Source organism: Thunnus albacares, chromosome 16, assembly GCF_914725855.1.
Source record: "Thunnus albacares chromosome 16, fThuAlb1.1, whole genome shotgun sequence".
Classification (NCBI taxonomy): domain Eukaryota; kingdom Metazoa; phylum Chordata; class Actinopteri; order Scombriformes; family Scombridae; genus Thunnus; species Thunnus albacares.
This window is the reverse complement of record NC_058121.1, coordinates 4961056-4984908: the sequence shown is the minus strand read 5'-3', so window position 1 is coordinate 4984908 and position 23853 is coordinate 4961056. Positions and strand designations below refer to the sequence as shown.

The 23853-nt window shown below is 41.2% G+C and overlaps 1 protein-coding gene across 2 annotated transcripts in view; it reads left to right on the top strand.

Annotated features, from left to right (window-relative positions):
* Nucleotides 1–23853, top strand: part of LOC122999755 (CD2-associated protein) — a 66141-nt gene that overhangs the window by 5661 nt on the left and 36627 nt on the right. The window contains exons 2-6 of one of the 2 annotated variants that reach the window (XM_044376965.1): nt 10628–10785; nt 17715–17892; nt 21175–21275; nt 21850–21976; nt 22926–23104. In XM_044376965.1, the coding sequence (XP_044232900.1) occupies nt 10628–10785; nt 17715–17892; nt 21175–21275; nt 21850–21976; nt 22926–23104 (743 nt within the window). The remainder of the gene's footprint in view (nt 1–10627; nt 10786–17714; nt 17893–21174; nt 21276–21849; nt 21977–22925; nt 23105–23853) is intronic. The other variant, XM_044376966.1, reaches the window with a different exon arrangement.

The following is a 23853-nucleotide window of genomic DNA, read 5'->3' as shown; positions in this document are numbered from 1 at the left end:
AGTTTAATGTGATGAGACTCAGCTGTGTGTGCAGCTGCATTATGTAGGGAGAAATTAACAAACATAATTACGTATTATATGAAATTGGATTCTGTATCAGACTGCTTCATATTTAAGGAATCAGAGGCAGTAAATCAGTATGAGACATCCCAAATCAGCTGTTCTTTTTGCTGTACTATCACAGCTAATATGCATTGCTGGTTGTGGATGGCATACAGCGGTATATGTGCAGAGGAAACAGTGCATACAAGGACACACTGAGCATGCTTCAACTCAAAGTGCTGCAGAATGAGTCCTTTGGCTTCTGATCATCCTTCTCTCTCCCTCTTTCTTGACCAAGTGTCTCAGCTGCAGCAAATATGTCAGGAATCCTCAGCTGCCACTCCCCAAGGCTTAGGTGTCATGCCACTATTAATGAGAGAGTATTTCCTACTGTGTGTTTGTGTGTTTTCTTATTTAATTCCTTTTTTAGCTTTATCTCTCACTAATCTTTAACAGTCCCAGCGGAGACATCTCCAATAATCAGCCAGGAAAACAGAATTTCTCAATGTACATTTCAAGAATCAAACGCTGCACTGGCTTTATCACTCCCATCAGTGAGTCAAACATGGTATTTAGGCTAGTGGATGGAAATGTTTTTAGTACTTTCATGTCTCACTTCACATCTTCTATGCACAAGTAGGGGCATGGAAAGGCTGCTGAAGTTCCCGGGGCGAAGGGGGTTGATTACATATCTCTTTTTAATATCTGTCTACAGGAAAAGACACTGACGTCAGGTACTTAGACAGTCTTTATAGTCCGTAAGTGTAGCCTGTGTCATGTGTCGTATGTATTAGATATGCAAATAACTGTTACATGATTACTACAGACATGTCTCCAGCTACGTCAGGAAAATTATGCAAAACATTTTCAAGCTGCAGTTGAAAACTGTTGTAACAGTTACCAGCCAGTCTGTGTCCTAGTACCAAGGGGTGCCGCAGGACTCTCAGCATCCTCTCTTTCCTTGGTTATTTATCTCATCTCTCTCTTGGTAAGTCTTTAGACTCTTGCTCTAGTCTCATTATCTGCTTGACAGCACACCATTTAGTAGATGTGCTTTTGGCCACAGCTCTTAGCTTTTTGTCCTATTTCTGCATTCATGGAAGGACAGCAGAATAACTTGTGTTGCTGTGGCTTTGTGTTGTTTTTGAAAGTTGTGAGTTGAATGTCTTGTTTAGAATTAAAAGATATATTTAGATTAAGATTTGAGTGATATGTGACAGTATTGACAGGATGGAAGCGTCATATTGTACTGTTCATCATGTGAGCCATGGATGATGAGCAGATCCACACTGGTACATTAACACTACCAGGGAGACATGCAGGCAAGTTGTTTAGCTTCATGATGTAGCAATGGAAACTTGGCTTTAGAGCTGCAATGATTAGCCGATTAATCAACTAGTTGTCAAATTTTGGATTAATTGCCAACTATTTTGATAATCATTTAATCATTTCGAGTCATTCTTAAAGAAAAAAATGTCAGAATTCTCTCGTTCTAGCCTCTTAAATGTCAATATGTTGGTTTCTATGACAGTAAACTGAGTCTTCACTGATCTTTGGGTGGTGGACTGTTGGTGGGGATGAAAGAAGACATCTGAGGTTGTCATCTCGGCCTTTGGGAAACAGTGATTGATATTTTTCACCAAGTCAACATACTAACCGAGCTATCAGTCTGATATTCTGTACTATATGCTCTATATGTGAGAAATTCCCTTGCTGGACACATTAACTAAACTAGTTGATTCTTTAAACCTAGCAGACACTCTAATCACCTGCGACCTGCCGAATGATTAAGTCCCTAAAGTCTAAAGTCTAAAGTCTAAGTCTAACTAAATGTCTGTAACCTGTCTGTATTTCTAGATAAAAGAGCGGCACTGTTCCCAGTAGGGTGAAGGCCGTCTGCTCTCAGCAGGTAAGGGCAGCCCCAGAAAGAAGGCCAATTATTAACAAACCCAAATCCCTGCTAATTACCGTTGTGGGCCAGCCAGTGGTTCATTGAGGTGAGCCTACCGTACATCTCATCTTTACCCCTTATGGGTAACGGACCAGAGACAATAAATCGATGCCGACACAAGGGTTGGGTCGGTGTCCAGTTTATCCGGTTGGTGTACATGCTTAAACCAGTTAGATTTTATGCAAACCGATCAAACTGGCATTTGTCATTATGAGATGTTCTGGCAAATTAAAAAGCATTCTATATCAGCAACCTCTGCCGACGGCACCAAATCCAACTTGTATTGCATGAGTAATATTGCATTAGTAATAAGCTGTAATTACTGTTATAATAATAATAATAGTAATAACCACTGAAGCAGTTGTAGACACTGTACAATCCATCACACAATCAGTAACAATTATACAAATGTCCAAATACAAAACAAAAACATAATTATCTTGTATTTTTGGAGTGAAAGCATGTTGTTCAGCCGGCCCTTTCTCTAAAGATTGCAAACACAAAGCAGACAGCTTTATACCTCTCCAGAAGCAAAGTTAAAAGGTCCCTAAATGGACACTTCCACAAAGTGTTACACCTTCTTACAAACAGATATGGTTGTACAGATCTCACAGATACCTAATGATCAGTGACTTCAAACAAGGACATCCTTCAAATTTAGCTCAGTCTAGGTACCTCATCATCCACACAGTTTGTAAGGCAGTAGGCTTAAGGCTAAGATATCTCTAGCTAACCCAAGAGGTCAGAAACAACCCTCAGATAGAAACAAGATCAAGAGTTCAAATAGCCTAGGAGTAGTTTTTCTTATACAACAGTGTCACAGTGACATTACTGCCACATTGAATTGAGAACAAACAACATTTGTAACATATACAAGAAATACATCAAATGATAACCACTATTTAAATCTCTCTTATGTTTCACTCAGGAGCAGATGAGTCACGTGCGACACCTAGTAGTAAAATTCGGTATCCGGTTTGGTTTACTTTCAAACTGGTTAGAACATTTTTGCTTGGGCTCCGTCCTACCCAACATATCTTTCTGGCAAGCTCAAATGTCCTGACTAGGCTGACCTTTGTGATCTTGGATTGCTTCATCCTAACATTATTGGTGCCATCATGAATGACAGTGTTGCTGAAAGTAGCGGTGCTGTGTGCCTCTGTTCCCTGATTATCCCGTCGTGATGCCAGCACTCTCAGATTAGCCTCCGTGTCACAGACTCTGGCCCCAGGTAAACAGTGAACTGTGGCTGGCAAAGCTAATCTGACACCGTGGGTAATGGAGTCTCCTATCACTAGCCCGCAGGAAGGGCCGGCAAGGTTCGAAAACCAGTTTGCAGTTGGAAGAGGTGACTGCAGACCAGGCCACACAACTGATAACTTGCTCTTGCGAGCCTTCCCACGCTGCTGAACAGGGACAATGCTGCATCTGCCAACAAGGCTGTCTGGAGTGCCTGTCACGTCTAAGGTAGCGTTAGCCAAAAAAAGCTGCTCTAACTCCCGGACACATCCCTCTAGCAGACACATCCTATCTGCAACTGCGGAACAGACACCATTGTTTTAATGAGGCTACTTTGTCTGTGATTGCACATAGCTAACTGCTAAGCTAGGCTAAGCTCCAAGCTAAGTAAACAGAGTAGCAACGAAAGGCTACTCACTAACGCTAGTTTGGTTTCAGAAAGAAAAATAGTGAATCTAGTGATTTGTGGACTAAGCACAGAATAACAATGTAGACAGTGAAATAAATGAAGAGGTTAGGGCAGAATATTGAGGAAGAGAGAGGGTGTAGATGGAGAGGCTCACCGAAGTCAGGAGCAGCTGCATGGAAGCAGCATCACCATGTCCTGACATGTTGTGGACCAATAGATTAATCGAGAAAATAATCATCAGATTCATTGGTAATGAAAATAATTGTTAGTTGCAGCCCTACTTGGCTTTAAACACATTCATTATTTGTCAGTTACCAACTTACAGTGAGTGTAAGCTTTCCTCACACTCAAGAAGACATGGCATGTACTTACTTTGGCTTGAAAAGCTTAATAATAAGCCAGTATGAATATCATAGTTGAGGCACTGAAGCTGTTCCTGGGACAGCAGCCAGGATTGGATGAACAAAGTAATCCTCCAACCCTCACAGAAACCTGAAGGTAAACACTGATCGAAGGCCCTTGTGTGATCTAACCTTGAATAGCCGTAGTCTAGGTTACTGTGTAGTTGTTGTTGTTGTTAGCAGGATTTTTTCCCTCACTTTCATTTCCCAAGAAATGTCTCAGTTTTGCCCTCTGGGCCACTTCATAAGTCAATAGAACTATTTAAGCCAGAATCCCCCTGCTGCCGCCTGACTGCACTGAACTGGCAGGAAGTTTGCTCTTGCCACACACGCACGCACGCACGCACGCACACACACACACACACACACACACACACACACACACACACACACACACACACACACACACACACCACCTGTACACTGACTGTTTTTGGCTGTGTTTAATGTATTTAGAAAGGCATTTCCTCTGAGGAACAAACCAAGAAGACTTAGTCCACTACCCCACTGCCGGTATTTCACAGGCCAACACCTATCACTGACTGCACTCATTCAGTAGCAGTGGCCCTAGTTTGTGGGTAAAAGCACCTATAGCCCGGGAAGTGACCATCATAGTTCATCTATGTCAGTGGTCACCCACCTTTTCCAAGCCAAGATCACTTCTCATGTCAAATACAGGCCGAGGTCTGCCGATCAGAAATATAAGAAATAAAAGCACAGATGTATAAATGCTGAATAATGCTGCCTCCTTTCTTGTGCTTTTTTACAACCAGTCCATTTTAACTATTTTAATTATGACTATTGTATGTATGAACTGAAATAAAAATTAAATTAAAATATGAATGACTGCAATACATTAAATACAGTTTAATTTAACTAGGTTAAGAGAGCAACATAAGTCTTCCCACTATACAGCATTTCACTCCAAACTATGGAAAAGCTCCCCAAAGTCAGTGTGATGGCTTTGACTGCACACTATCAGTCAGTGCTAGTTAGTGTTAATTGTACTTTGTTGAGCTATCAAATATCAAATAAATTGAAGAAGTGGTTTAAACTGAATAGAAAATGAAAACAAAACTTCTCATGGTTTGGTGGTTGATGGTTTTATGTTGCTTTTTTCTTCACTGAAAACAGCAATTTAAGTTTAACTTTATTATCTGGTATAAAGAAAAGTTCAGTGGGCAAAATCCAAAACATAATATATAGGTAAGCGTGTAGCAGTGTGTAAAGAAGTGATTTAAATGTTACTGATTTAGCTGGCCTGTGTTCTCAGGCAGGGTGTGTTTGTGTGGTTGCTCAAGCACTGTAATCTATGCGGTTGCAGAAAGTCCCTCTGCTCCACATCCAATCATCTGGAAGAAGAGGAATAGAGGGAATAGAGTGACTGGCCTGTGTGTGTTGCATTAACTCAGCAGAGTATGATACTGTCTGTCAGTTTTGCGTCCTGTTTTGTTTACTACAGCGGATCATATCTCTTCCTGTGGTTACATGGACAGATAGCCTGAAATTACTGTCTGGGGCCTTGGCTCGGTTGTTTATTTGTGTATGTCTGTGTGGTGTTTTTACTGCTCCACATGTGTCTGGACCTTCGGTTACAGTGTAGCGCTTAGAGCAGACTAGTTTTTAAGCTTATAAATAGTCTTATCTAATGTTGATCTGCTGTGCTGGTCGGCCAGAAAGTGTGTGTAGAGAGAGACTGACGCCACTGGATAGTAGCTGGACTCCTTACTGACAGAGAAGATGAGTGTGGCTCACAGTAATTCAAAAGCGTTTTGTTTTGCCTGATCCATATGTCTGCGTAATCGCCTCCAAACTGGAGATGAAGGGCTACAGATCTGAGACTGTGGTGGGACGGAGGTGGGACTCCTTATGATTAACAGGCACATTAAGAGTATGTTTGGGCTGCTGGTGCTTAGTGGAAGCTGGGGTCCTGCAGGGGCATGTTAAGAGCAAGTCAGGCTGAGACGTTAAGCTTTTAAAAGAACATTTTTTTTGGAGTTGTCAGGGTTTCGTATAACCAGTTCACAGGGTAAGGGGGTTGGGTTATGCTTGATCGGGGCTAGTTTCGTGACTCATTGGAAATCAAGTGTTTTATAGTTGTTCTGAACGGCAACACTGTAAAGTGGAGATTTTAACATGCATATAATGGCACACATTTTCAGACAGCGTCTCCTGGAAGGCATTCACAGTGTTGGAGGTGATTGTTCACATGAAAAGTGGGGAAAAAAATAGTTGTGTAAAGAATGAATAAAGAATGGATAAATGAAGAAAGGGCAAGAGAGAGAGAGAGAAAGTTTAAACTCCTTTCTCCCCTCTACACAGCTGGCGGTTGGTGTGAACATCAGATTGGCATTTTCAGAAAGTTACATGAATTGTTGGATGGAGCTGCTTTGGTTACTGCATTACTGCGGTAATGCAATCATGTCACACCCACTGCAGAGTCAAGCTGATCACTGCTTCGCTGCTGAATGAGCAGCTCAGGTGATGAGACATTAGTTATTCTCTCAGGCTTCATATAAAGAATGACGTGCCTGTCCAATGATGACCAATAGTCCCTCTGCAAAGTCGGTCTCTTAATGACAACACTGGAATAAAGATAGACATTTAGACATAGAGGCTATAAAGAATAGATTACTACAGGAATTAATGCATTCAAAAGGTTTACTGTATTATATTCAGGGTCTAGACAATTACTTTTCCACAACATCAGATAATCTTTTTGAAAGGACAAAGTACTGTTGCAAAACTGACTCCTACATGGAGTGTTGCATTATGGGTTGTTTGTAGCCTAAATGTTGCTAGGCTAGCAAGTGTCTTAAAGTCTGTTTATAGTGAGTGTGTTAGAGTCAGTCAACACTTAAGGTGTTTTTGTTAGTCCAGTTTAACCTGCAGGAGTTTCTGAGGACTCATGTAATGTGTTTTTCTGCCACGGAGGAAATAAATTAATGATGAGTGAAAAGGAGTCCAAAGAGTCTTCCGATGTGTCTACTGCAGAAATGGAATATGTCAAGCTGCCAAATACCACTGTCACTGATAATAAGGATCTCAAAAAGACAAACAGGCAGTCTTATAAATGTGATCTACCTTTTGTTTTTGGAAAAAAGTATTTTTCCAAAAACAGGTGCTGGAAAAGGAGTGGTCGTCTTATAATCAGGGTTGCCTTATATTCAAGCATGGTATTTAGGAACCAATTATTTTATAACATCTGAGGTTTAAATTTTTTTTTATGGTGGTTACCGTGACGGTTTGAATGGCTTCGCTAATTTGTGCAGTAAGGAAAAAATCAATACTGCAGCAGCTGCATAGCCTCCCTTAATCTGATGTCAGAGAGATGTGTGTGTGTGTGGGGAGTGGGAGTGGGTTTCTGAAGCTATTAGACTTTCCAACAAGCAGCTCTGATGCAGTATGCACCACCCTTAAGTCAGTGTGACAGGAATGTATTTCGAGCAGCCTGCTGCACAATCAACAAGACCTGTTCAGTCAAATGCCATCTGTCAAAATACTCCTCCAGGTGTTCTGAGCTCATCCAGAGAGGCATGCAAGGGAGTCAGATCGACCCAGAATTTTGATCTTAATCTTTGAACTCCCAAATTTTATAGAATATAGCAAAATAAATACAGATGATATTTTGGGGTTGTGGGTAAAACTTAAAAAATAAGATGGATAGCACTTTTTTTTTCAAATGTGGCCTTTTCAGGTTCTTGTAGGAGAACTTGAATCATTTTACTCAAATAAATGAACAAGTGTAAGATTTTAATCTCAGTTGTTTAATTGATGTCTCTATATCTACTTGCATGACTTGCACATTTTTAGTCATATTTATGCAGAAATAGAGCAAATTCTAAAGGATTCACAAACTTTCAAGCACCTCTTTACCTACAAGAACAGCAACCGATTGATGATTAGTTTTAATGACATCCACACTGACCCTAAAAAGTCTGATTTGAGCATCTCTGGATTTCTCTAGTATTATGTAAAATGATACTGATCTCCATTAACCGATTAGTTGTTTGGTCTATAGAATGTCTGAAAATGTTGATCAGAGTTTCCCACAACCCAAGGTGACATCCTCAAATGTTCGTTTTGTCTAGACAGACCACAACCCAAAGATATTCAGTTGACTCATAAAATACTATTTTGATAATTGATGATTCATTCTGAGTTATTTTTTTTAAGAAGAAATATCAGAATTCTCTTATTCCAGCTTGTCGTATGATAATATTTTCTGGTTTCTTTACTTTGCACTTAATTGTCTGTCAATCAGCTAATCGATTAATGGACTAATTGTCGCAGGTCTAAAATAATGTGGCTCCTGGGTTTGCATGCAAAGTTTAGAAAGAACATATCCTCTGGCCTGCTACTCACATGAAACAATAGTCTTGATTTTTGTTGTGTGTGTGTTTGGCTGTCTCACCCCACACTGCAGACAACCCTGTTAGTGAAAGTACGTTTGTCTCAGTGGGGCAGAGAGCATGATTGTCAGACAGCGAGCTCTTCACTCTTCTGTCTGCTTCTCCTTGAACCGCTGCTCCTCTTATCCTCTTTTCAAAGTCTTAATGACTGAGCGTGTGATGCAGGGAGGGAAAGCTGTTCTGAGATCATCGGTCAGGGCCCATTTCTCCTTGGAATTCGGCCCAGGCTGCTATGTCGGGCCAAGGTTGATGATGTCAGAGGGAGAGCAGAGCCAAACACACATGCACTACACATACACATACATTGACACATGTACCAACAGGTGAAGCTGAGCCAAGTTTTACACCAGTTAATCTCGCTTGAACAACATACTTTAGCGCTGATTGAATGAATGTCCAGGTTTGTGTGCGTTTGCAGTGTACCCTGCGTGTTTTTTTAGTTTTGTTTTGTTTTGGCTGTCATACCAGTGGAGTGTCTTTGCTATGAGTCATGTGTTAAAGAGCCACATCACATAGTAAAATACCTCAGTACCAGTCAGTCCTCTGCAGCCCGCTTATTTTTAGAGGCTGCTTAACCTGCTGCGCTGGAAGCAGTCAGGCAGCTATCAGTCTGTTTTGCCTTCTTCTCTCTTTCTCTGTTTGTCTAGATTGGAAGTGTATTTATGGCCAAATCGAAAGTCAAGTGTTGTTTTGGCTGCTTCTCTCAGTCTTTTTCAGTTGCTTGGAAGCTTGAAAAAGGAATTTTCAAGAGAAATCACTATTTGTAATCAAATTGAGTTGCCTCAGTTTCAGAAAACAACTTTATTTCACCTTTTTTTACCTTGTAACTTTTTAAAAGCAGGGCCAGATGCATTATGTTTTCAGGTTGTCTGTCCATCCTTCCATCCCATTCTCATGAACGCTATATCTCAGGAACGCCTTGAGGGAATTTCTTCAAATTTGGCACAAATGTCAATTGTGACACAAGTATGAACTGAATTTGGTGGTCAAAGGTCACTGTGACCTCACAGGCCATAACTCGAGAATTCATATGCTAACTGAACTGATGACACTAATCTTGGTTCCCACCTTGAAACTGTGGTGATTGTTTAGATCTTCTGTGCTGCTGGACTGAAGATGTATGTGAAGCATCCATGTTTTAGAATTTGTAGCTTTCTCTCCTGTCATGGCTACAACTGTCTTCTATCAGAATTAGCTTTATTGTCCAAATGTGAACACATACAAGGAAAATACACTTAATACCTTTTTATTAAATTCCCTCAAAGTCTTCACTACAAATATTATGAGTCTGGACAGACATGGATATAAACAGCAACTTGACTGGTTGGCGAAGGCTTACAACCATGAGGTGTTATTTCTAGTTTTTTTTTTGTTGATTGCTGTTTTACAGAGTAGGCAACTTGTACACCTGACTTGTAACCTCATGGTTAAAGGTCAGGTTTTGGCCTGTGAATAAAGACCTTTTATTTTCCTCTGACCGAGACATTCATGCATCCTCAGAGCTGAGTCAATAGATTTTTTCCACCATTAGCACTTCCATATTTAGTCTGAGTTTGGAAGATTAGATCACTGTGATGTGATGTTTCTGTGGGCTGTGAAGCACATTGTGTTTCCCATCATAGAGACTAAACACAATGTTACTTCTTTCTAAGCATTTGCGCCTGATTTGACATTCCTTCCTTATCTTGTAATTGTAATGCGCATACTAAAACAATTGGCTTTTTAAAACATATTGTATCGTTTTGGTCTATTGTTTTGAACTTACAGTGCCTTATACACATTTTCTGAGCAGTATGTGCAATCACTCAACTGTAGTAGTAGTTGTGGATGCAGAGGAAGAAATGTATTTTTGTTCCGGAAAGTACCAGTTGCAATTGATACCTGCTCTGTTTTACTCATCAGGCTGTGTTTTGGAAATAATATGTGTTTATCTTCAAATGATGATGGGTGATAGAACCAGACAATACACAGATTCACATAATAATGAAACAGTAAAAAGATTCAACAAACAAGCAACTGCTATATGTTTAGTCACTGTTATTTTATTACTGGGCAGGAGCGTAGATATATTTATATATAAAAGTGATTTTAAATATTACTTTAACATATTAATTCGGCTTCCTGTCTTTCTTCCATCCTCTCTCCCTCTGTGTTTTCCCGCCCTGTGGATCAGAGGTTGTGGTGGAGTATGATTACGAGGCGATCCATGAGGACGAGCTGACCCTGCGACTGGGCGACATCATCAAGAACGTGCGCTATATAGAGGAGGATGGCTGGATGGAGGGGGACCTTAACGGGAAAAGGGGCCTCTTCCCCGACAACTTCGTCAAGGTGAGAGAGGAGATGGAATATGACTCTTTGGCACGCCGCTTACTAAATCATATTGCGCTCGATGTTTTAATAGCTATCTTGTAAGCAGCATAGAGCTGACTCTGCACTTCCACTGAGGTTTTAAATGCACTTGTCTATTGTACCATTAGAGATAATCCTATTGGAGCAGTGAACATTATTAGACCAATAGCAGTCTGTGGCTTATAGTGTTGGCCGCTAACAGATGTGGTCCAGTCACTCAATTCCTATATTTGGATACACTCCAGTCTGGAGAGTATACTGTATGCTTGGCTGAAAAGAAGCAAAAGTATCCTTTGTTGAAGCAAGGTAATGGTGTTGCAGAAAAAAAGAGAAGAAGAAGAGCATGCATTGTGATGTGCATTCATGATAGCACTTAGTATTATTCATGACATCAGATACTCTTTTTGAAAGGAAGGTATCTTCTACAGAGTGTGTTGCGTTATGGGTTGTTTGTAGCCTTATTGTTGCTAGGCTAGTTAGTTTATAGTGCATCTAGTACGTATTCAGGGAACCCGATTCGGTTTGTGAAATGAATTCCTGATGAGTAAAAATAAAAAGTTGAACTGCAGTAACACACCGAGGCACCGAATGCTAACTGCCAGAGAAAATCATTTTAATTGCATCCAAGAGTCTGACAGGAGAGTGCAAGTGTGTGACTGATAGAACAAACTACACAAATGTGCTATTCATGTTCTGCTTCAGTGGAAGTATTTCATGTTTTACCTGTATGTCTTATAATCAGGGTTGTCTAATATCTGTTTCATATATATTTGCTTCCCTTTCTGTGCGATCACTCAATCTGGAATCGAGTGTGTCACTGACTAGTGACCAGGCTTGCCACAGTGGTCGATGTTACCGGTGTTACACGGTGTTGGAACATACACAGATTACATGACTTGCCCACCACCCATACCGTAGTTTGGCTTTTGTCTATAGAAACGAACACATTTATTTCATTTTCGCCTATCAGCGCCCACATTCATCAAATAGAAAAACTCCAACTTGTAAAGTAAGCGTGTTATCAATACTTATTCGGACGAGAGATGCTTCAATTATAAACTGACTGTCTGCTCCGGGAGCATCTGCAGCAGCAGCAGAGTCGCAGCAAAAAGTAGCAGAGTGAGACGTCTGTTCTCTGTCCTGCTGCTGTAAACAAACGTAACGCTAGCCGTTAGCATGCAGCTACTCTCATGTCTCCGGGTCTCGGTGCTTGTTTTCGGCAACAACTCTCCCGCTCTCTGCCTGCTCAGCCTGCTCTCGGTGTGTGTCTCTCTCTGGGTGGCAGGCGAGTTCTGGTTCTAAGTGGCGGTCGTCCTCTGGCTCGCCCCCGTCTGTGTGTGCTGTAACCCGGCTGTATTATGGGAAGATCTAAACTAAAAATCTAATGTTAAAGATCAAATCAAGCGCTCTACAGATGAGTGTCACTGACGAATATCTTATTTTGTAAAATGTCTGGAGTAACTGGTAATACCGGTGTTGTCACAAGTTTATTTGTCAGTGGGAAAATTCCCCCCACTGTGGCATCACTACTAGTGACTAATGACTAGTTGATCTGTGAAAAACTTGAGAATCAACATGCCTAGTATGAATACAGAAATCCTGCAGTTGTGGAAAGTTTTTCTGTAGTTAAAGTATGTGCTCTGTAAATCACTACTAACTGTGAGTCAACGTACTGACAGTAGGAGCAGACAAACACAGGCTGTTGTGGTTGTTTCACTGGATTGAATACATGATGCTAACTGCGTCTCTAGCTGACAATGATGGTAAAAGGTTAAAGCAACGCGCAGATGTGTCAGCTCAACCTTCACCTGCAGCTCTATATCGAGCCTTTGTTTCTGCCCATAGCCTGCACAGAGGTTTATCAGCCAGAACGGCCACATGAACTCTGCTAATGTCCTGATAACACAGGACTGAAAGCCTGGGTTGATGACGTCAGGAATGATGAATCCTTTTTAGATTTTTAGATCACTACAGATCACTACTCTAAACTATGATGAGCAATATTCTTTAAAACATGTTTCCAGAATACTTTCCACTATTTATTTGACCAGAGAAGTAGTTTATAAAACGGCAGTTAGTAAAACAATAGCTTCTTACATTTTGGAGTAATAGAAGGGATGCACTGCTTCAACTTTTTTCTCACCTCATACAGATTTCAGTACCTCATTTGCCAATAAGGTGTTACAGTCAGATGCCATTGCTCTTTTTCCTGGGCTCACCCTGCATGACTGAACGAATGTCAGAGAAGCAATGAATTTTATAATGACATGGACTATTTAATGTGGATCGATTGTGTCACGGCTGATACCCGATTCACTGAATAAGATCGGTATCAATACTGATCTGGCATGTCACTACTGCAAACGTCCGTGCTGTTAGGATGTTTGGTTTATCGTTGATGATACAAATTCATATATTAGAATATCACCAAAGTCGATTACTTTGCTCGGATTTCCACACACTGTGCTTAGTGAACCTGCTGTCATGACATTTCCATTTAAACTAATTGATGGAATGGAAACTCAGTTTCCATCTAATCAGTGCACACAGTTAACTATGCAGCTCATAAGCAGTAGACACACAGTATGAGCGTGTGGTTTTGGTAGAGGTGAGTCATAGTCATCACTCGAGACACCTAAGTGCAAGATATTTGCACTGCTAATGCGAACTTCTCTTCTCTTCTCTTCCTATAATCCTTTGTAGTGAGATAGGTAATCGGCTAAGCAGCCTGGGCCTGTCACTGGGCTCGTATAGTTAATCTTTTAAGGAGCAGGCTGTTGAACTTTGCTCCTGAGAATAACGTGATGGCCTGAGATGATGATGATGTGTTTCTTCTTCCTGCTCCCTTTAATCGGTGTTGTAGCTGAATGATCAGGGGACATGAAACATGGACGGGCAGGAGATGGTAAGGAAAGAAACTGTGGTTAGCAAGGATGAACTGACATGAGTGCATGTTGTTGCTGAAGTATGAATTCTGGGTCTGAGTTTGTTATCTGAAATGTGAGAAGGTTTTCTGAGTGTGTGTTGGCTGTTCATCCATCCATTTTCGGTGCTAATGTTGGTGTTTCTGGGTGCGGATGATTTATTGTGAGTGCGTGTGCGTCTATGTGACAGATTGGAGAAATACAGGAGGTAATTTTTTTTGGTTTGGTTTATATGTAACTGTCAAAACCATTAACCACTGGTCTTAATGTGTTTTTACAGCTTGTCATGTGCTAAAACACTGAGTACAGACTCACAGTGCCGTTTAGAGGTGAATTCTATTGTTGTCATTTTTTTTGAAACTTCCACTAAAGACAAAAGATGACACATCACACAGCTGAGTATGCTTGAAGAAGAGGGAACTCCCATAATTTATGCACTCTGTGTATGTGCAATCCAATTAACACAATGGATGTGTGAAAACAGTCCTCTTCACACTCTAAGCTCCGCTGGCAGACAGTCAGCAGTGTCAATGAACTACACACAGATATCTGAGAGCTGTGAAAGCCCTTCTTGTGTCTTGTCTTCCACTTCCACTCATCTTTACTTTATTGTCTCAGCACAGCTTTCTGAAGCACGGCTGTGGAGAACTTAAATTCATCTGCATTTCTGTTGTTTTTGCTCTCATCTCTGTCTCAGTACACACACACACACACACACACACACACACACACACACACACACACACACACATACACACACACACACACACACACAGCTGGACTTCCTCTCTACTTTGGAATTGCAAAGTCAGCGTGTGTAAACCAGGAAGTGGATGGTGAACTGGGTCATTGTCCAGTTATCATACATACACACACACACACACACACACACACACACACACACACACACACACACACACACACACACACTCTATTGTTGCTTCAGCAGTGTAATTGAGTTGCTACTGCTCTGAGCTCCCAGCTGGACATACTTCCATTTTTAAGGGGTAGTCACTGCTTACCAGCTACACCAGTCTGATCTGTCTTTCTTGGTGTATGTGAGTAATAATAGTGGTTATTTATTTATATAGAAAGTATATTTTGAGATTTAACGATTAGATATTGACTTGCTGAGTCTCAGATTCCCAACAAGGACATCATGTGGGTCTATAAGCTCTGACAGCAAAGGCTCAGCCACCTTTTGTCTTCAGTCTTACAGCCCCTTCCACACATGCAATGCAAGCCTGGAATTATCTGGACGTCACCTGGAGGAGCTGTATGTGTCAACGCAGACGTCCATATCAGTTGGACCGGACATAAGACAGACTTTATCCTGCCAGTTCCCTTGTACAAAGTCTGTGTAATGTCCGATTGAGCCCATGCGTGATACAGCAGTGAATTCTCCGGCGAAGTGGGCTACAACTGCTCGTCACTGTAAGTGCAACAAAATCTGGCGGTAAGGGAGACGGTATGAGCGATTTATAATATTGTTGAACAAGCAGAACATAAACTTAAATACAACGTCGTTGTCTTCCAGCAGTCGACTCCCCTCTCATCCGCAGCCGCTATTTTACACATGCAACTGGCGCTGGATAAACGCAGCAGGCTAGCTAAGCTGCGTTGTTTTGACTGTGCCTGAACGCTTTGCTGCGAAGCTAGCGCTAGTGAGAGAGAAGACTTACTGTGATTTCTTGCTGAATTACAACCACAGTGTATTTTCTGCGTCATGTCCTGCCTCCTGCACCCCTCGCCTAAACCAAACAGAGTATTTCCAGTAGGTGAGAACACATCTGACATGGACTGTCTTCTGTTGTGTGCTACATGTGTGAAAGGGCAATTCCAGACAATGTCCAGACCTAATTCTCCAGACATTATCCAGAGTTCATATGTGAAGACGGCTTACATTGAGCGACAGATAGAAGTGACCTGTCTGAGGATGTTATAAATCATTTCAACAGTATCTGTTTGGTTACTTTAGACTCAGAGGCTCCAACTAAATTTCGCTCTTACCCATCTAATAAAAGCTCTCCCTGGCTGAATAAACATACTCTCTCACCTGTTGAAAAACAGTGAATAGCGCCAGACCCACCTCTCTTCACCGGAGGTTTGAACTGTGCATGCCGGCCCGTATGTAAACAGTGCCTGTGATCAGAGTGGGGGCCAATCATAGTTCTCATTGTCACTATGCCAGGCGAGATGTGTTTCCTGACAGCATTTCGCCAGGCGTAGCGCTCATGAGCGTGGATGGGTGCAAGGCTTTGCCTCCAACCGTCTAACTCCACCGTGGGAGAGACGGCAGGGGCTCCAGCCGTGTGTGTTTGTGTTTTACACAGTCTCCATGACCCACTGAGTGAATTGAGCTGAGCTGAGCTGAACTCACTGCTGCGGTGTGGAGGAGGAGTGAAGGGAAGTCGCTCTTTCATGGAAAATGTATGGTGTTTTAATCAAAACAGAGTGTACATTTTCAACATAAGTGCAAGCAGGAACATCATCAAACTAACACCATACGTACTAATATAATAAAAAAGACTGTAATTATTTGTTTCTGGGGAGGGGCACCGTGGGCATGCGTTACTTTTTCACCACAGTAAGAAAAAATCCATATTCTCACAGTCCTCAGTGTGATGTGGACTTTGTGCTGTTGTCAGGGAGTTCCCCAGGCTGGGAGAATGTGGCAGCTGTTTTACAGCCGCCTGGCTGCATGACATGATTGGGATCATTAGCGACAGCTAGATTTAGCATGAGTGGGCTGTAACTAGTACAATTGAGCACTGACGCAAGTTGCCATAGTGATGGTTTGTTTTGTGTCGCTTTAGCTCACCAGAATGCAGATTGTCATACACATTTCATTTCCACTTAGGTTGTCTGAAACCGATTCACCTTGTTTCACACGTCGCCTTTCTGTCCACCTGATGTCTTGATAATCTCTTTATGACTACATGGTTTCTATCTTAGCTGTCTGCCTCCCGTTCAATATGCATTTTTTCTGCATTCAGCTCCTGTTAGTAGCTTGGGCATGAATTGCGGCTTGTTTGTCATTAGTGTGGTGAAATGTTTGCTTTACCACATCCACAAAAAATGTGGATGGCTGCAGTCAAAAGGGAAACAAAGGGATTTTTTTTGTGGATGTGTGTGTCAACCCTGTTACAACCCATTCAAATAGTATACACATCCTCACCTCCTCAATGAGTTAATTTGGGGTTCGGGGTTGAGGTTAGATATTAGGTTTATAGTCAGGCTATGGTCAGTGGAAATAAATCCCACCACAAACACCTCTGCTGAAAACGTAACATCATCAGGGCCATGAACTATTGTCTGTTACCAAACAAACAAAGTCCATAGTCACTAGCTGAAGACGGCTGTTCAACCTTTTGAGTGATTTGACAGAATTGGAGATTTTACTGTAGATTAAGATTCTTTGTGTCATCCTAGTACCTGTCACTTTTGTGCTTAAAATTCAGTTATACTTTGATTGGTGTGGTGTATGTAGGCATCTCTTTGAGGACAATAATAAAAACCACAGCCGCAATAATCTCTATAAACAGATATCTGCATATGAATGCAGAATCTGTAGGCGACGGGACAAGGTTTTGGTACTGGGAGTGTTCTGATTTCCGTGTGTAAATCATCGTCAGACAGATAGCCGATTGGTTCCAAGATTGCAGCTGTACATTTTCATTTGTCTGAAAGAAGGTAGTTTACAAAATAAAAGCAATATCTGTGAAATGCAGCTTATTAGAAAATAAACTCTCTCGATGTCCATTTTAAAGATTGTTTGTATCATTTTGAAATAATTAAATGAGTCATTTAAAAGTAAAAAAGAATTTTACTGATCAGTATTGAAACGCACTGTATCAGGAGTATGAGCAGTAGTAGCTTGCAGAAGTCACTGTGGTTAGTAATAATGATAATTTAATGATAGTAACACTAAAAATGCTTCCCACTCACTGCTGTTTTTTTTTTTTTTTTTTTTTTTTTTTGTAGGAATTGAAGAAGGATTCCAAAGAGGTCAAAGAAACAAAAAGTGAGCCGAAAGAGGAGACCTCTCAGCCTCTGAGGAGAGAGAAGAGTGCAGGGAACGTGGCCAACCTGGTTCAGAGGATGAGCACCATCGGCATCCCAACTGGTGGCTTCTTGCCTCAGCCACCAGCACCCGCAAAGAGTAAGATGCTGTAGTTTTGTGTGTGTGTGTGTGTGTGTGTATTTTTGGGTGAAATAATACTCATAAAGAATGCTACTTCAATAAGGCATGGTAAGGTCCTGAACTGTTAATGACAGGAACATGAAGACATTAATATACATGTATTTATATGTCTGCTATACATTGCATTCATTGTCTGGGCTCAAATCTCATTCATGTGGCATCTGGCTGGTTAAAACAAAGTCGACACTTATAAAAGATGATTTCACCTGCGTCTCCTGTGTGTGAGCTCATGTGTGCTTTGATATATGCACCAGTGTGTGTTGCATACCTCCACCATGTCCGGTCTTGTTCAAAGATCCTATCATGAGTACAGTTGCATCTTTGTCTTTGTTCTTCTATCTGCTGTGACTGTGTTTCTATTCTTACAGAATGGCTGACTCATTTAGACTTCACAAGTATAGAGCTTGACTTCAGGGTGTAATTGTACATTTAGCTGCCATCACAATAGCACTGTTAAAACAGGTATTAGTGATGTTTCCTACATTGGTGTTAGGCTTGGTGGTGTCAAGGCATTACGATATACCAGGGTATTTAGAAATCCAGAAGCTACGATTTTCAATACTGTCAAAAATACAGACGCTCCTCTTTCTATTAAACTGATGAGGAGATGCTGTATTGTAGTGTACAGCACGCGCCACAAGAGGTCAGTCTCTACTGGTGGAACAGGCAGCTGAACTGAGCTGATGGTGACTGCGAGTGGGGGGATAACGTTACAGGACTAGTGAAAAAGAAGAATACCTCTGCCCCTGTTTAAGAGTATTTTGGGTATAGTCCTGATGGTAAAGTTGTTGAGCAAAACTCGGAGGAGCGGCCGAGATTATCGCTAAAACGATTGGTCCACCTTAAGTGAGCCTGGGCCAAAGTTATGGCTAGCTTTGGGGCTAAACCCCTTCGCTTCAGCTGGGTGGCAAGCAATACACGGGAACTTGGCTTGGGTTTTGCGGAATTGTTGCATTTATTCACCGACAAATAGCCTAAACTATATATTATATATATAGTATATATAACTATATACACTTTGCACAGCTATACTGCTAACTTATACTGTCTGCTCCAGCCTCATCGACATACACATGCTTTCTCTCTCTCGACCGCACGCTCACTACACACTGAGCTATTCCTTAAAGGAGCTACGCTACTTGTATTACACAATTTAGTTTAAAAAACATCTTCAAAATACACTTAAAAAATTCCCCCGATGCTTAGGCCTGGCAGGGAGTCAACTTAGGCAACTTGCAATACACTGGCAGAAACCCTGCATGTTACAACGACTTCTATCACCAGCAGCTCTGCTTTTATGGTTTCTTTGTTTTTTAATACACAAATACCATCATATACCGTATACTCTGGTGAAATGTCAGGAAGGTATGAAAAAATAGGTACTGCCTGAGCCTAATTTGTGTCCTTATTTATAAGTGATATAAAGTACATCTGGCCAGTGGAAGATAGTACAAGTTTATATTGAGATAATCTGAAACTGACATACAAACAAACAGACACTCATATACACATCTACACATGTATTTGAATTATGGAGTAAACACTTAAATTTGAAAGGAGGTGTTCATACAACACAAAGAACATCCGAGATTTAAACATAGAGCCTTCCTCAGGTCAAAATAATGTAACGTTTGTGTCACTGATTGGCACACAGTAAGCGTGTGTCATTATGTTAAGATGGCTTTGTTGTACCTCGGTGTATTTTACAGGTGATAACATATATTAGCAAATTGAGATCTGATCTGCTTCCCAAAGACTCACAACACAGTAGAATGCTACCTTTTAAAAATGTTTTTCTTAATTGCATGTAGAAAAAGTACAATATTTTGAGGCCTAATTGGGTCTTCATCAGGTACAGAGGCATCATGGGTAAAAAAATTGGGATCTAAGAAATGTCATTGTGGGTTCATGTGCATTAAAGCTGCTCTACTGAATATTTTTATGTTAACAATGTATGAAATGACCATGTGTAATGTGAAAGGGGTTGTTCATGATGATGAACCTTCAGAGAATTATCACCTGGCGCTGCAGTTCCCTCTCAGCTCTACACAGTGTTTTAGCATTTTTCAGTTCAATGTTTTGATTTTACAACCCGCAACTTTGTTGTTTATGTTCAGTCTACAGAGGACTGTCGGCTCCACACACACCCTCCCTCACCTGCTGTTAGATCAGGAGGAGGATGAGGGAGAGACGAATGAATTAGACCTGGTTTTGTATCAACACTGTGGCTAGGTACTCACCCAAAGTCACATTTTATAGGATGAACTTTTGTAAACACCCCTGAGTGCAGGATGAGTCATCAAACATTTGAAGCTGTTTAACAGGAAGAGAAAAGACAGGGATTCTGATGTAAAAATACTCTGATACTGATTTTTGACACATATGAACTCAAGGTTGCTGGCAAACTGTTGAACATAATGGAGCATTTAGCAGACCAAAACAGAGCCATAAGGAGATTGAATACTGAACTTTCAATTTTCAGGTTGCTAATGAAGGCTAGTGATGCTCTGTATCTGCTGGATGTGTAAACAGGGAACTGTTTGCTAAGTTTGCCATGACAGCTTCAAAAGGTAATTATAAGTCAGTGTTGTGTTTACAGTTTTTCTTCTGCCCCCAAGTGGCCAAAAAATAATGAATGCAGCTTTGAACATAATCTGATTGTTTTTTATTGGTTAGTGAGTTGATCAGATGATTTAAATTAACATGCATCTTGAGGAAATACCCTTTTTTGTCTAAATAACTGAACTACTTTATACTAGATGTTCACAGTTCTAAGCTGGGCATTGAGAATAAGCTCTCTGACCTACAAATTGTCAGAAAATAAAGTCATTTGGGATAAATGGTGCTGAGGTTTGCGCTGAAGTCTGTGTCTCATATTTATATCTTACCAAATGAGCAACCATGTAATGTTTTTCTAAAACTAAAAAAAAGTGACACCATTTCTTCCTTGCTGGTAGAGTTTTCTGTGTGCGGTTATGCTTGTGCAGCAGGGTGTGTCCGTTGTCTTCCACAGGATCACCCTGCTGAAAAACCCTCCCACTTCCTGGATAGACACCTTGCTCGCTTTCCTCACCTCTTCCACTTCTCGCACACGCCCCACTTTGGTATTCTAGAGGAGTCCGAGACATGCACGCGCGCAGTTATGTTCAAAAATATAAACACAGACCGGTGCTCGCGCTCACGTGCACGCGCGAAGCCACGCAGCATGTCGGTTGACTAACCGGTGTTTTGTCTTCACAGAGCCTAAGAAGAGACAGTGCAAGGTGCTGTTTGACTACCAGCCACAGAACGAAGATGAGCTGGAGCTGAAAGTCGGAGAAATTATAGACATCATCGAAGAGGTACTTTAAACGTCCACACTGACTGTATAATTTGTAAATCTAACCAGGTCACGTTAAGTGCACCTTCTGATCTAACTGTATTTTGAAATGGTGAAGGTTGAGGGGGGGAGAAAAAAAGTGTGATATCCAACCTTTTTTAATTGCTGACCTGTCAGTTTAAGGTTAAACAAAAGAGTGTGCAGGTGTAATATTACGAGCATGTTATGTCTTTAATCAGTGAAGACACACTGACTGTTATTTGAGGTTATTTGTGGTGCAAACAAGTCAGGACAAGTAAGAGAGGATCGAGCAGTAGAAAGCACTTTACGTTTATGAGCAATAAGAGTTGCTAATATATTTATGTAAAGAGGATTTATGAGCTGCTGTGTGACATGATGTGATTACATGGAAAAAATTGGCCTTTCATCTTTGTAAATTTCCGGTTTCATGTTTTTTTTTTTGCTTCATTTTTTTTTATACAGGGGTTGTTTATCGAAGAGCGATTTTCAAATCTATAAAAAAAAACATGTGGCTTGTTAAGAACTACCCCTCTTCAGAATTAGGGGAGAAAGGATCACATCTGTTCTGCGTGCAGGTTGAAGAGGGCTGGTGGAACGGCCTGTTTAACGGCAAGTCGGGACTCTTTCCTTCCAACTTCGTCAAAGAGCTGGATGCTACGGGAGAGGACGGAGAATCCAACGACACCGCGGCAGATGAGACTGGTAAGACAGAGACAGAAAAACAGCAGGGCCTCGTGAACGTGACGGATGGCGTGTAGCTGGAAAAACACAAGAGAAGGAGATCTGGAATCCGATATTTGGTTTAAGTGGCGCGATACCAAAACAAACACTGGGTGCATTTACTGCGGTTGATGAAAGTGATTGTTTTTCCTGTTTTAAGTCTCTGTTATACTCAAATGTGACTGTGAATCTGTGAACGGAGCCTTTTTGAAACACACCCAACACTGAGGCACACTGGAGCAGAACAGTGTGTGTCTGTCTGTTTTTACTTATTCAACTCTCTTCAGCGTATGACAACAACTGCTTTGTGTCATTTTTCAGACAGATGATTGCTGTCTCTTCTATCTCATTCAGACATTTATTCTCTTTTCGTGCAGAGCGTCCCGGCCTCATTCCCCGTGTTGTTTTGACATTATGGCTGTAAACCGTCAGTCAGATCAAGTGTAGTAATGGAGCTGTTAAGGTGTGATCGCAGCCCAGTGGAAACAAGCCTCAACAAGAAGGTTGGCTGAAGGTTTAGTCTGTAGCTGGATGCGTCTAAGCCTTCTGTCTGCTTGTTATACGACCTGGAGGTGAAGCAGCTCTGTAAACACCTCTGTGTGTGGTGTGGTGTGTGTGTGTGTGTGTGTGTGTCTGCAACTGGAGGTTAGATATTATGTGACTGCATCATGTGAGGAAAGTTCCCCGTTAACCATCTGTTTTGAATTAAAGCTGTGATAAACTGAGGACATTCAAAACAACTGCTACTGAGCCCATTTGAACAAATCTTTTCATTCATGTGTTTTGTTTATTTTAGTTTTTTTTTGTAATTTTTAGCACCGTCTGGTGGCTGAGAAGAATGCAATATGGGTTCTCCAAAACAATTTAGGGGAAAAACATTAAGATGTTATACACGGGTTGATTGTCTTTCCATGTTGCATATCCTCCATAGATGGAAGTGGTGTGGAAAGCACCGCTACCCCAACATCACCTCAACCAGCCTCAGGGAACGGAGTCATCGCCCAGCCCAAGAAGATCAGAGGTGTCGGCTTCGGAGATATTTTCAGAGAAGGGTCAGTCAAACTAAAGGTCCGACTGCCCAGCCCTGAAACAGAGGAAAAGAAGGAGAAAGTGAGTGACGCAAACTTTGTATGTAACACACAAAGCATTGTCAAATGTTGCGTACTCAACAGTAAAAACAAGACACCCATTTGGAGATATTTTGGAGAAATTTTCCAGAAATGAATATTTGTAGAATATTGTTGAGAATAGCTGAATTGTATTGACTTGTGAAAACAGATTATTTTCAGTTCAAAGGTAAAGAGACATGAAAACATCAGAGAGAAATTCCTTATTTTTTCTCTGAAACGTGTCCACTAGTAAATTGCACATGACGATCTTTTCACAAAGACGTGCAAAGAAACGAAGGGCTGTGTTTTTTTTAGTTTGTTACACATTTGATGCGGGTCAATGATGTTACGGTCTGCAGTGCTGATGGGATATTGAAAATAGATATTTACCAAGGGGGGAATTTACGAAGGATTTGCAGCTCTTTTTTAAGCTAAACAGTCAAATGTTGTTCATCCTTGTTTCGTGAAAGGGCAGCACCAAAGTTCTGCACAGCTAAAGTGGGAGAAAAGCAGCACCACTGAAAATGGTGTGTTTGAGCTTATGTAATAAGCTTAAGACTTTCTGTTTTAAAGGTGCAAAATATGGGAAGAGGGAATGGAAAGTCATACAAATAGCTCCTGCACCTGATTTATTTACCACTGCAGCAGAGGAAACTATGTTGGAAATCCGGGAAAAGCAGGTGTAAAATCTGCTGTATTGTTTTTCTCGGACGTGCACAGAGACTACAGCCAGGTCGAAAGATTGAGTGC